The sequence below is a fragment of the Hippocampus bargibanti genome, linkage group LG16, assembly GCF_051943395.1.
Source record: "Hippocampus bargibanti isolate YZ-2025 linkage group LG16, ASM5194339v1, whole genome shotgun sequence".
NCBI lineage: Eukaryota > Metazoa > Chordata > Actinopteri > Syngnathiformes > Syngnathidae > Hippocampus > Hippocampus bargibanti.
This window is the reverse complement of record NC_142749.1, coordinates 1,476,152-1,490,574: the sequence shown is the minus strand read 5'-3', so window position 1 is coordinate 1,490,574 and position 14,423 is coordinate 1,476,152. Positions and strand designations below refer to the sequence as shown.

Genomic DNA, 14,423 nt, shown 5'->3' with positions numbered 1-14,423 from the left:
AGAAAGATTGTCTTTGACTGCCGGCAGGAGCCGTAGCCATTCATGACAGACACCTGAATTCTGCAGCCCTCTGCCTAGCTATTTGTTGAGAGTATATGCAAATTAAAGTGATACATTTGTAAAACTTTTCTTGATTAGAATACCACCACCCTGGGCGTTCTAAGCATCAACAGCTGGAAGCAATAAAACATAAAATAAAATAGTTTCATTGGTTGTCTTTTCCATGAACTGATAAATTTGTAACCTGGCTAATGAGCTCTTCCTGTGAGGGAGTTTCAAGTCCTAAAATCTGTCCGAGGCCAGATCCTAGATGATGACAGTTTAACTGGCCTGTCTGTTTCACTCAGATTGACTGTGGCCATCTGCGCCTTTACTGTGGGCCTATTGTGAACTCGAGTCACACATATTCACTAAGCATATAACAAGAAACTTTTAAATATGATAACATTTATTCTGTCTAATCTACATCAACATTTTAAAATTAATTACTTAAATGATTAACTTTTTCACGATATTCAAATTTTCTGAGTATTACCTGTATATGTTACTGCTTTTTGCTGCATTGAGAATTGCCTCAACACAACAAAACACAATTTGCATTTTTTTATTTTTCAGAACTGGGTAAAGCAATTTCCACATTGTTTGGAGGAGGATCCCCAGAACTTACCTCCAATGTGACTGTGCCAGTCCAAGTAAGTATTATTACATTTAATAGCCAATATAGTGCAATGGATATAAACATTGACACCTGTAAAAAAATGAAAACAATAAATTGCGTTTTTTCTATATTATACAACAAGAATACAATGATGCAACTGCTTATTGAAGCATGGGACCCTAGCCCTAACCATATGTTCTCCACCACAAGTGTCATAAAATGGGTGTTTCTTTCTCTGAGGAAGTATATGAAACCTGATGTCCGGAGTGCAACCTAAAAGATGGCAATATTTGACGTTTCCATATGCCATTTTCATCCCGAAATATACCAGGAAACTATTTAAAAATGTCGATGATAAGGTTTCTTCAGCCGTCATCTGTACTTCTTTGAAGGTGTCGGACGTTTAAAAATGTGTTTGAGCAGGAGCTTCCTGGCCCCTGGTTGAGGAAGCAAGCGAAATCGGGGACAGAGACCACCCGAGGAGTGAGACAAGGATTTGTATTTTATTTATTTATTTTTTTATGGATGGATAGAGAGGAGGGGCTTCATGCTGAGAATGTGGGCAATCTCTATTACAATTTGAGATTGATGAGGTACAACACAGATTCCATGGTGAAGGGCTCCCTCCAGGCTGCCAGATAAGGTTATACCAGAGATTGTGAGGCAAACCCCAATGAATGAAATGCATATACAGTGATACCTTGGCTTACAAACTTACAAGCACATTACACTTTCCCAGAAAGTGTAATGTGAAAAATGTGTCTTCCAAACATTAATTTCCCATAGTAAACCATTCAAATGAGAATAATCAATTCCCAGGTCCCCATAAAACATAATTTTCTACTAAATAAGCCTTAAAACTATACAAAGTATACCTTATTTTATGTATAATAAATGTGCTATGGTATTGTAATAAAAGAAATAAACTGTACTTTATAAAGTCGTTTCATTTACCTTTGTGATGGTCGTTGATGGCTTGATGGAATGGAGTGGGAGAAGGTGAGAGGGAGAGTCACATTCCATAAGGACTGTAGGAAGGATCTTTCATTGGCTTATGCCCAGGGACGGACTTCTCTTCCTTTCGGCATCTTTTCCCAAAAAAGGCCGGCATCATCAGCATTAAACACTTGATGAGGAACGCAGCCTTCTTCTTCCACCATCTTGAGGAAGGATCCCTTGCCAGCTTCGGCAGCTTTATCATCAGAACTGGCTGCCTCACCATGATGGATGACATTGTGAATCCCTGTATGACGCTTAAAGTTCTCAAACCATCAGTGGCTAGCCTTGAAATCATCAATAGATCATGAACTTCCATGTTGCCTCTTGATGGATCGTGAATTTGCAGTGCTTTCTCTGTGATAATTGCTTCACTCACGCTAGCTGCTTTTCGTTCATCCAAATGAACACATGTTTTTCAACCTCTTCTATTGCCGAGACCGTTGCTGAGACAACACTTTTTTTGTGTGGAAAGTGGAAAGACGCTTTGATCCTCTCCTCTTTCATCTACAACTGCTTCATGTAACAAAGAGGGTACAGAAAGTGCTTAAGAATGAATGACTCTCTGTGTCTTTGTGTTGTCATCTTATTTTTTTTATTTTGTTTTTTTTTTCTTTTGACTTCAAGATGGTGCCGCGAGAGTGGCTGCCTTTCCAGCAGCTCATGTATTTTGTTTTTCTACTTTACTACTTATACTCATTGCCCCCCCCCCCCCCCCCCCAGCTCAGTGCCTGTACATTGATGTTCACACCGGTAGACAATTGGGTTGCCTCTCTCCTCCACCTTTGGGTGGGCAGACCCTGACTGTTGTTTGTGCGCACGCACCCCACAGTTGCTCAACGTACCCACCCTTTTCACAGTCCTTGGAGGGTGTGCTGGATTCTCTTGTTCTGCTTGGGGACTTCAGTGCGTGATTGGGAGGAATGGGGCCCCCGAACAGAATCCGAGTGGTGTATTGTTATTTGACTTCCGTGCTCGTCACACATTGTCTAGAACAAGCAGCATGTTATAACATTGGCCACAGTTTGATGATTGACTTTTTGGGTGCCTCATCGGATTTGCGGCCGCATGTTTTGGACACTCTGTTAAAGAGAGGGGCAGACCCGTCAACTAATCAGGAACTGGTGGAACGATACCGGTCAGACCCAGGGTCAGAATGGGAAACACCTCTAAAGTTGGTAAAGAATGACCAAGCAAAGATCCTGTTTTGTGGACGTAGCGGTATTGAGTAATGGAAACATCAGAAAGAAGGAACACGGGAACAGCACGGATACTGCGCAGAACCCTCAAGCTTCCTGGCCTCTAGTAGAGGACTAGAGCTAAAATGAGGGACGGACACCACCCAAGGCGCGAAACAAGGATATTGTAGGTACCACTGTAGAGGTAATTTCATCCAAATTAGATTTGGCACGCACGTCCAACTTAAAAAGGAGCAATCATAACTCAAGAATCATTTACATCTGAAAAATAGGGATTTTTTTATTCAGGAAGACAAAGATGAATCTGGAAAAGCAGGCGAGGAGGAGAAAAAGGAGGAGGACACCCAGAAGGTGGAGAGAACCAAGGAAGAATCAGAGCAGAGCGTGACAAAGGAGAAAAACCAGGAAAAGACGGAAGATGCGGGGTCTTTGACTGACAAAAAGGTTCGTTCATGATTCGTGTGACGTTAGCTCATTGTACGCATTCAGCTTGTTGTTTTCTGTTTTATTTTTTTACCTTTCAAGATGACATGTCTCTTCCCTGGTGTTGGATCTCATGAAATCCCACTTCTATGCCACCTCCCCCCTCTATATTATGCATTTTATGGCAGGTTCGACTTATAATCATGACCCATTTTTGTAGTACAGAAAATACCGTCCTCAAATTCAAATGGGTTCATGTCTGAATGAGAGCTTATGAAAACAAATGCCTCAAACAGTATGCTGGTTAATTGAAGGTAAGCATGGTTGTGATGATTAGTGTGAAAAATGGAATTTCCCATCACGCCTTAAAGGACAACCAACGTCTCCGGACAAGTTGAGTCCATAATTTGTAAAATGGCTTCAAATGACTTCTCCTGAGCGTATTTTAAAAAGTGGTTTAAAAGGTGACGAGTCCGTACGTGATGTCACGAAAGGAAGGCCCCTGACCGAAAAAAGACGCATTGTAGCGGTCCTTCCATCACGTCAATGTATTTTGCTGTACTTGTTTGGTCTGGGGACCTCGCGTTGCACCCAAAAGCCACCAGAAGAGGGCGTGCAAGCTCCATATAAGGAATTTATCAGCCTGTGGAAATGGAGGTGGCCACAGGAGGTCGCCATTTTGTGCCTCTTTTTCGTTGAGACATCTCCCCTCAATGTTGCCTCATAATGGCACGGAATAAATTCTATAATCGATTGCAAACATGTATGCTTTCCTCTTCAGAACTAGTTGAATCATATTCATAACTGGATGTGTAACAAGAAAGCATATTCTCCAAATCTTAAGCCATTGTTTTGATTCTGTAGCAATGCAAGACGTCTTGGCGTGACGTCACGAACTGGGGGCGGGACTTTCTGAAAATGCCCAATTCGCAGCTCAATTTTTTTTGCAGATTTTGGACACTTTAAGTCATTTTTATTGGTGTTTTGCATTTGAATAAAAATATCATACTGCGTGTTTTGGGTATTTTAGATGCTATAAAACGTTTTTCAATTTTGTCAATTAAGAATCAAAAAAGTGACGTCAGTTGTCCTTTAAGTAATACAATATCTCATCTGTAGGTAGAAAAGGATGATGGAAAGAAATCCAAGGCAGAAAACGATAATGAAAACTTAACTAAACCTCTCAAAAAGGCAAAGATCTCAGAAGACGTCACAATTGAGCTTGTCATCAATGATGTGATGGATCCCAATGAAGACGACCTTAAAGCTTCTACAAAGAAGTAAGAAATCAGTTTTCATTCAAGTATTTCCAAACAGCTTTCTCTTGCTCTTTGTTTCAATCATGCCAAAATGTCTTGTTTTTTTTTCAGGCTGCAAGATTTGACAGATCGAGACCTGGCCAAACAAGAAAGGGAAAAGATGCTCAACACCCTGGAAGCATATATCTTTGAAACTCAAGTAAGCTCAAGCATTCTTTATGTGTAACTAACAAACTGCTTTCCACGAGGCCTGATAATTTGTTTTCACTAACACTGTAGGTGACTGTACATTTTGTATAAGGGTGGTAGTCTACAAATAACGGCTTGGCCTGATGCTGACCCAGTTTGTGAGTCAGGATTCAATCACTGAATCAGGAAATCAATCTCCAGATTTCACTGCAGGGATAAAACAAACAACCTCTCTGAGATGTGTAATGTTGGTTGTTGTAATGAATACATGCATGTTGTGCATTGAAACAACGTTGTTAGGACACTTCTTTGTTTTAAATGCCAACACGGCCAGATAATTAAAAGCCCTTTATACCGTAAAACACATCTTAAAACACATCACTACCAACACCAATTGTTACCAATAAACTCTGACTATCACAGCAACACAATACTGTTTAAGCAACTCCCACGCTGTCTCTAACAACAACCATTTCTCGAACAACACATTTATGCAATTCACTCACTGAGTAGTTTACACATTGAGTTGAACATAGTTTAATTTTTAACAACCACACAATGAAATAAATTGAGTCATTCATTCAAGCTATATGCACACTTTTTTGTGAATATTCTTAGACTTGAGTCAGTCAGATTTGATTATATCATAACAATATTTTCACAAGCATGTGGCACACTGTATTAAAAAGCGTTGTGTCAGTTACTGTTGCTATTTCTGTATTTAACACGACACACTGTATGAGTGGACCATTGCATGGTCAAACGTGCATGCAGGCATGCTAGCAGATTTTTTAATCCCCTTAAAGGACAACCAACACCATTGTTTGTTTCCTAACTGACATCAGAAAAACGTTTTATAGCATCTAAAATACCCAAAACACACAGGCTGTTATTTTTAGTCAAGTGAAAAACACCAATAAAAATGACAGTCTCCCAAAACTACTTCAAAATGATCTGAGAAAGTTTCAGTTTCAGACGGTCCCGCCCTCTTGTTCGTGACGTCACGCCAAGACGTATTGCCTTGCTCGAGAATCAAAACAATGCCTTCAGATTCAGAGCATATGCTTTCTTGTTACTCATCCAGTTATGAATACGATTCAAATAGTTCTGAAGAGGAAAGGATAAATGTTTGCAATCGATTAAAGAAGTAATTCTGTGTCATTTTGGGGCATGTGAATGAAATGTAGCGTCCCAGAAAATGCACAAGATGGCGCTAAAGCTCTGTAAGAAATGGACATATTTGTCTCCTGGGAATTTGTGTCAAGTAGAATCAAATCGTAGTCTTGGTGCAACACAAAAAGATTCACCATCGCGTTATTTTTGTGTTTTCCTTCTAATTTCGCCATCAACACGAAGTTTTCAGACCAAACAAAGTACCCAAAATGCATTGTGTGTCGCTTTCTCGGTCAGGGGTGTCCCCTCTGTGACGTCAGGAATCGTCGCCAACTCAAAAACAAGACTTCCTGAATATTCAGCGCGAGTCTTAAGACGTAAAATATATAATCATATGTGGTGGAATCTGTAAAATACGCTCAGTAGAAGTCATTTGAAGTGATTTTACAAATTATGGTCACAACTTGTCTGGAGGCGTCGGTTGTCCTTAAAAAAACAGTGAGGGCGAAACTGAGTTTGGTTGAACTTTGTGAAAGTATTGAACAATGTACTCCCGTTTTTTTATTTTTTATGATTATTTTTTTTTTTATTTTAGTAAGTCCTTGTTCTCCAATTCATCCGACTCCAAATCTTCTGTATCTGAAATGTACTGCTAGTAAAGTTCAAAATCGAACATTGTCAGAGTCAGTCTTGTTGTGCGCCTCCTCAGAAAGCTCAAACAACAATGCAAGCAGATATAGCCTAAGCGTCCAGAATCCATTCCCCATCGCATTCGCCATCCCTCCCACACCACTCCCAACCTCACTCTGGTCGTTTCTGTCCATTATCACAGCAGAGTGAGCTTAGTGCACGGAAATGTCCAGTTTGGATAAAACCATATTTTAAGTCGGAAATGCTGATACTGTCGAGAAATAAAATAAACAAACAAAATAAAAAGTCTTTAATATTCCAAAATATATAAAACAGAAGTACGTTCTTTATTCTTTCTGTGCCGATTGGTACCAAATGACCCACGGGCGGTTCCTGTCTGCGACCCCTGACTTGTAGTAATTACATCAACCAACAATCAGACAAATAAGAAAATCCACACAACTCGCAGACCCAAAAATGCGAGTTGTAAATCATAAACAAGTGACCAAAAAAAAAATGGTGAGGGGGGATATTTATAAACCACAGCTTCCGAGAGGAGTAGAACTAATGCTGACATGTAAACCCCAAAATATTTACCTGCTTTTTCCAGGACAAATTATACCAGGAGGAATACCAGTTGGTGGTAACAAATGAGGAGAGGGGTCAAATATCCACCAAACTCAATGAGGCATCCGTATGGATGGATGATGATGGCATCACTGCAACCACCACACAGCTCAAGGAAAAGCTTTCTCAGCTTAAGCATTTGTGCAAGGACATGGTTTTTCGGGTGGAAGAGCGGCGCAAGTGGCCTGATCACCTCGCCGCTTTGGACAGCATGCTCAATACCTCCAGCATCTTCTTGCAGTGAGTTTTGCTGATGTGGAAATCTGAAGACACTACTTTGGCCTTGTCTGTGTTGTGACATTTTTTTTTTTATACTTTCAAAGGAGTGCAAAGCTCATTCCAGGAGACGATCAAATATTTTCTGAAGTTGAACTGAATGTATTAGAAAAAGTGATCAATGGCACACTGGTAGGTGATTTTTTTTTCTTTCCAATCGCCCTAAAGTAGATCAAAATGCTGTTGAGTGTGGGTGTGAGATTTGGTTGTGTGCTCATGCATGTGCGCGCCCGTTACTGTTCTGTAAATAGAAAACCAACACTGATTGGGGGGATGGAAATTAGTGTTAACTTGAATAATAACTACACTTGTATGAAGGTAGAGGAGCACTTTATTTAGCAACTGCACACGTTAGGACCAACTGTTCTGCCACCTTTTTTTTTTGCCCAATCAAACCTGTGCTCTTATTCCCCCTTGTGAAGAGAGCACTGCCCTCTAGCGGTGTGACATGGTTACTGTCAGGACCATTAATTAATGACGCAGCAATCAAAAGCAAGAACAAAACAGCTTGCGAGCAGAGAAGAGAGAGAGAGAGAGCTGTTTGGGAGCGCTTTTGTAAAGAGCAGCAGGCTGTGAAGTTGACAGGATGTATAAAAAGGGAAGTCTGAGAAAATAAAATGTTTAAAATGTGTTCGTGTAACGAATTGCCTTAACATATCCCCCTTGACGAACATTTAACATCGGTATAGGCGAATAAAGAAGAAAAAAAAAGAAAGAAAATCACAAAATAAAACAACTATGCCTATACTATACTTAAGCCACCTCTGTTACTTAAATCAATCACAATGGAAACACAATCTAAGTAAAGCCATGTCATTTGCTACATCAAGCAAGTCTTCATGCCATCCTCGGTTCCTGGATGGTGATTTTCCGGCACGACAAGGAGAAACGATTTAGTTCTGTAGCATTGATTCGCAAGCAGACCCTCGGGTGTGATCCGGATGAGCAGGTGATCAGGAAAGGGGTGTGTGATTTGTCGACGTCGCTCCAGTGTTCCTTTGACAAGCTCTGGGAATCTCCTTCGCGATCCAGGCGAATTCGGACGATCCTCATGGCTCCTGAAGATGGCGAGCGGCTCCGTGAATCGTCGCTCCTACGCCGATGTGGCTCATGTCCTTCTCCAGGACATAGCCTCTTGTCCTGTGGGGAGCAAAGGAGACTTGCGGCAGGTCACATGTCGACAGGATGGTTTTCATCCATACATTGTCCGTACCGGCTTCATCCTCATTTGGTTTTCGGGGGTGCTTGAGCATATCCCAGCCATCTTCGGGCACTGGGCAGGGGACACCCTGAATTGGTTGCCAGCCAATCGCAGGGCACACAAAGACAAACAACCAGTCACTCTCACACTCACACCTAAGGGCAATTTGGAGTGTTATAAATCTGCCTGCCATGTATGTTTTTTGGAATATGGGAGCAAACCGGAGGACCCTGAGAAAACCCATGCGCCCAGGATGTTTTAAATGTATTTTATTCTACACATCCCACATTTCCTGGGTCTGTTTCTTTCCCTATCGAGGTCTGACTCATCATGAAGGGTCTGCAGTGCATTCTCTCACAAAATCAGAATTAGAATCAGAAAAGCTTTATTCGTCCCACAATGGGGAAATTAGCAAAAAGGCAGTAAATAATTGTTAGTAGTCGTTAGTTGGTTAGTAAGTGTTAGTGATTAGCACGTCTGCCTCCCGGAGGGCACAAACTCTCTTGGGGAACGATTTTGTCGCTAACTCCAGCCCTACCAAAATTGAAAATTTTCAGTAAGGAGGGAAAACTCATATTAGAGGCTTTGGAGAGAAAGTCAGAGAGGCCAGACTGAGATGGTTTGGACATGTCCAGAGGAGAAAGAGTGACTATATCGGGAGAAGGATGCTGAGCCTTGAACTGCCAGGCAGGAGACTGAGAGGAAGACCAAAGAGGATGTTCTCAAGGATGACATGAAGCTGGTGTGAGAGAAGAGGATGCACAAAACCGGGTTAGATGGAGGACATTGCTTCGCTGTGGGGAAAAACCGAAAGGAAAAGAAGAAGAAGTAAGAATTGGAGCTATCTTAATCATCACTCCTCCCAGTTGAGACATGAGAAGTCTCAATTTGCCAACTGGGAACATGTTTTTCTGGAAAACATGGCTCATTTTTGACATTGCAGACTATCAATTTACAAAGCACCATTTGTCAATCACTGCTCTTGAATTTGGAGGCCAATGTTCACACGTCTCCTGTGGCATTTGAATCGAAAATTTAGCACGTTGCGCGTGTCTTCTTCCGCTGCTGCAACTAATCCAGTGTTGCCCAAGATGATCACATCTGCAGCTTACCTGCGGGCTACACATTTGCATGTCGCCACATTCTTCCGGTGGAGGATAGCCTTCAAAAAATGTTATCACAAGTTGGCATGTTCAGCAGGCTCTCCTGCTGATGTGGCTATCCCCCCTGGTTCCTCTGGGTTGTGTGGAGAAAAAGTTTTGGCAATCTGAAAATGGTTGTTGTCCTCGTCTTTTTTCAGTCATGCGCGGTGCAACGTTGTCTGTCAGAGACGCCTGCTCAGGACGTCCAACAGGCTCTTCCTGTTGATGATGTGTCTTTCCCATCAGTTACTCCTGCTCAGGATGTCCATGGCATCATGACAGGCGCACTTCAGCTGGTCAGTTTAATCTTTGGCCACCCCTGCGGTGTGGGTGCCCGGGAGTTCTCCTGCTCTGGAGGATCCCTCTCTCTTGATTCTGAAAGAAGCCAGTTAGTGCGGAACCCTATACAATGCAATTTCTGATTCCGCTTGAATCACTGGCTGACTCAGGTGCCTATTTAACTTTCTTGCCGATAATACAATTTCCAACTCAAATGTCGAGAAATTCCTCTGATGTGCACTGCATTTAAATAATAATAGCTATAGTAAAACATAATCACAATAAGTTATACCCCCTTTAGTTGTAACTATAAACTTCTTTCGAACGGACAAATGTCTCTACTGTTTGCAAAAGACAGCCAGAAGATATTTGAACATGGAGCTATTTTTACAAGGAACATTTTTCGTTTGATCAAGCCCAATTGCATCAAAATTTGTCATTGGCTTCCCTGCCATTCATACTTTGTGAAAAGGGGCCATTCGCCATTTAGCGGCCCATAACCATCAAAAAGAATCATTAGCGAATTGAATGAGTAGAAGGCAATCTAGTGTTTGGAAATAAGAACTCCAGCTGTCCAAACTACCAATTCAAAGGAAAAATGCAGTTTATTTTTTTTAGATACAATTTAACTCCCAAGTGGTTGGATGAGAAATGTTCCTACAGCATTATGAAGGTGTAGCGTCGAAAAAAAGTGTCTGAAAAATGTCAGGATTCCAAATATTAATTTCCCATAGGATTTGGATTGGATTTGCCTTTATTAGTCTCGCAGTGGAGAAATTCACATTTCACAGCAGCAAAGTGATAAAAGGAATGAAAGTAGAAAAACAAAAAACATGAGCTGCTGGAAAGGCAGACACTCTCGCGGCGCCGTCTTGAAGTCAAAATAACAAAAAAAACACAACACAAAGACACAGAGTCATTCATTCTTTAGCACTTTCTGTACCCTCTTTCTTACATAAAGCAGTTCTAGATGAAAGACGAGAGGATCAAAGCATCTTTTCACCAGTGGATCAGGGACATCATGGTGGAATGTGCACGTCGACTACAAGCTAAATGTTGAAAGCAAACACGCAGCTGTAGCATCCGTTGACAAAAAGAGATTGTCTCACATTTCCTGTCCCACATAAATCTGCTTCAATTCCAAGCCATCCTCAAGCCTCCTCCTCAAGCCATGCATCCATCCAACCGCAGACTGTCCAACAGCACCGACCTTTCCATTGAACAAAGCAGGGCTGTGAAGAGTCTGCCCATTACAGGCGCAAAAAAAGCATAATGGCCCCTTTGCTGTCCAGCGATGACAGTCGAATGGCACCGACATTCCTCCCTTTCAAAAACAGTACTGGCATATTCATGCTGCCGAAAAGGCGAGACCGCTCAGCACAGTCTCCTCCTTGATGAATGTCGTGGCCAAAAATGCTGAAAAACAATCCGTATCCGTTCCACACGACGCACAACAGCGCAATGTGACAAAAGAAAACACAAAACAAGACAAAAACAACCAAAAGAAAAAAACAGGCTCATGAGCACTTGCTGACGGCTGCCTACTCGGGCGCCCGTCTTGGACTCCATTGAAAAACCATAGGAAACCATTGAAATGAGAATAATCGGTTCCCAGGTGCCCATAAAACATAATTTTCTACTTTCTAATTTTCTAAGCCTTAAAACTACTCAAAATATGCCTTATTTAATGTATAATAAATGTGCTATGGTATTATAATTAAAGAAATAAACTGTACTGTATAATAAAGTCGTTTTATTTACCTTTGTGATGGTCGTTGATGGCTTGATGGAATGGAGTGGCCGGCCGCTTTCATCAGCATTAAACACTTGATGAGGAACGTAGCCGCCTTCTTTCACCATCTTGAGGAATGATCCCTTGTAGGTGCTTTCTCTGCGATCATTTTACCTTGTTCCTCATCAATTGTGTTCTGTTTAGCTGGGTTGATAGCTTTTTGCATCAGGTGTACAGCGTATGGCTTGTGCAGGTTGTTTTTGTGGAACCTGATTGATGGGATATTTTAACCTTGCAGTCTACACTCTGCCTTTATCAAAGTTGAAACTAGTCCAAATTTCACTGTTTTCTATCCATTTTGTCACTCTCGCTGTCGTCTGCCTGTCTCTTTATTAATGTTTAAACTACATCCCCTCACTGCTGCGTTCTTGACCAATCGTGGCTTTCACCGAAAACTGGGGACGGGCAATAGAGGACAAAACCAGTCGACTGCCATTTTCTTGTTAGGAGAACGGGCTCGCTCGCCAACGACACATCACTCATTGTGGCGCTCCGTGTGTATCCCGAAAAATAGTTCTTATGCCAAGGTAAAATGTTCATAAATGTAACGTTCGTAAACCGAAAAGTTCATAAGCCAAGGGGTTCGTAAACTGAGGTCTCACTGTACTGGAATCCTAACTTCAAGGATGTTCTATTCTTTTCGTTAAAACACTATCCCACCTAACAACAACAACAAGAAAAAAAACTTTGCAATTGCGCTTTCAACTCACTCTAGCTATGCTACCGGCTACCGCCTTCCACACCCGCTCCTTTTTTGTTAGACGGTCTGCCAATTGACCTTTAATGCTTGACAAAAAAAGCACCTGTTAAACTCCTTTTGAATCACTCTGCTCTTGAATGGAACTGATTTCCAAATGCAGCCTTTTATCAGCAATAGATTACTGCCATCAAACATGGCATCAGGTCTGATCTGTCTTGCAACTCACAAGAGTTGTCCTATTTTTAATTTCAGCTGATCTCTTCATCAGTAACTGGTGAGTCTTGCTCAGCCGCTCACAACAGTGTTAGATGAATAGTCTGTAAACTTTCGATGTATGTGGTTTACCGTATTTTTACCCTTTTGTTACAAAAGGGTACTTTCATTTTGCATTTTTCATTTTTCATTTTTTTCATTTTGCTACTTTCATTCCTTTCATCACTTTGCTGCTGTGAAATGTACATTTCTCCACTGTGAGACTAATAAAGGCATATCCAATATCCAATCCAAAACTACACCCACAAAAGAAAAGTTATCAGCTTCACAACCAACATTGAATTTCGCGCTGAGATGCGCCATGATAGACATTTCAAACATTTGAGATCCACCCCAAATGATATCATCAATATGTCAAGCAAGAACACCGGTTATTTATTGTATTTTTTTTTCAACCAGTAGAAAACTACTGGGTCAACTTTAGATATAATACCTCCCTTCACTCTTTCACTCTGTACCAATGTAGAGATGCATCTTTTAAACCATACATGCACTTTTTTAATTTCCAAAGTGTTTCTGTATTATCTTCTGGAGGAGGTTTGACAAAAATGTCTGGCTAGTTCCCTGTAGGAAAGCTTATTTTATGTCCATTGTTTTTGACAAATCACTGCTACATGAAGCCTTCACTAAACTTCACACTTCCAGAGATGGAGCCATCAGGACAAGTTATGTCATTTCTCACAAAATCGCCAGAAAAAGTAGGGCATTTTACAACGCAGGGTTTATTGAGGAGTGTTTATTGGACTCTGCTGCGCTGATGTGCCCAGAGAAAAATGGCGCATTTGAGAACGTTTCATTCTCCCGACGCACTGTAACGAGGCGAATTGAGCACATCGCGGGAAACTTAGAGCTTCAGCTGAATAACAGAGCGGCCGACTTAGACTTTTTTCCTCTGGCTTTGGATGAGAGCTGCAATGTAGGTGACACCGCCCAGCTGCTCATCTTCTTACGTTTCAAATCACAGAGGAGTTGGCAGCCATGCAGTCAATAAAAGGGACAACTCCTGGTAATGACTTGTTCAGAGAGGTACATGCGTATGGCCATGTTAGGACTAAAATGGGACAAGCTTGTCAAATCTACAAGGTTGTCCAAATCTAACCGGGAAAAATGTTAGATTTTTAAAGAGAATGCAGGATAAAGTGTCCGAAATGAACCCTGATCAGAAATTGATATTTTTGCATTGTACCATACATCAGGAAGTGTTATGTAAGACAGTGTTATAAATGAAACCGGTCGTTGATGCAGTCACTAAAATAGTTAACGTCATCAGAGCGAGAGCTTTAAATCACAGACAGTTTGTTGCTTTGTGGGAGGAAAATGAGGCTGAACATGGTGACATAAGCTATCACTGCACTGTTAGGTGGCTCAGCCTTGGCAAGGTTCTGAAAATTGTCTGGGACCTGAGAGACCAGATTCGGGAGTTCTGTATTCAGAAAGGTCAGAAGATCAGCATGCTCAGAGGATCCTAGTCCTCTTTGAATCTACCTATCATTGTGAACAGACATTCTCAGTTCCTCTATGACTGATGACCACCTCTCAGCTGTCCTTCGCATAGCCACTTCAGACATTCCGCCAGATTTCAATGCCCTTGTTGAAGCCCAGAACAGAGTGGATTATTCTCACTGAAGAGGTAACATGAGGTGGAAAACATGACAAGTTATTGTGT

General features: G+C 41.4%; 1 protein-coding gene across 1 annotated transcript in view; it reads left to right on the top strand.

Moving 5' to 3' along the window:
• hyou1 (hypoxia up-regulated 1) overlaps positions 1-14,423 on the top strand; it is a 41,814-nt gene that overhangs the window by 23,597 nt on the left and 3,794 nt on the right. Inside the window, exons 16-21 of the mRNA XM_089016657.1 lie at positions 616-692; positions 3,142-3,297; positions 4,396-4,556; positions 4,647-4,734; positions 7,078-7,334; positions 7,418-7,502. Coding sequence (XP_088872783.1) covers positions 616-692; positions 3,142-3,297; positions 4,396-4,556; positions 4,647-4,734; positions 7,078-7,334; positions 7,418-7,502 — 824 coding nt within the window. The remainder of the gene's footprint in view (positions 1-615; positions 693-3,141; positions 3,298-4,395; positions 4,557-4,646; positions 4,735-7,077; positions 7,335-7,417; positions 7,503-14,423) is intronic.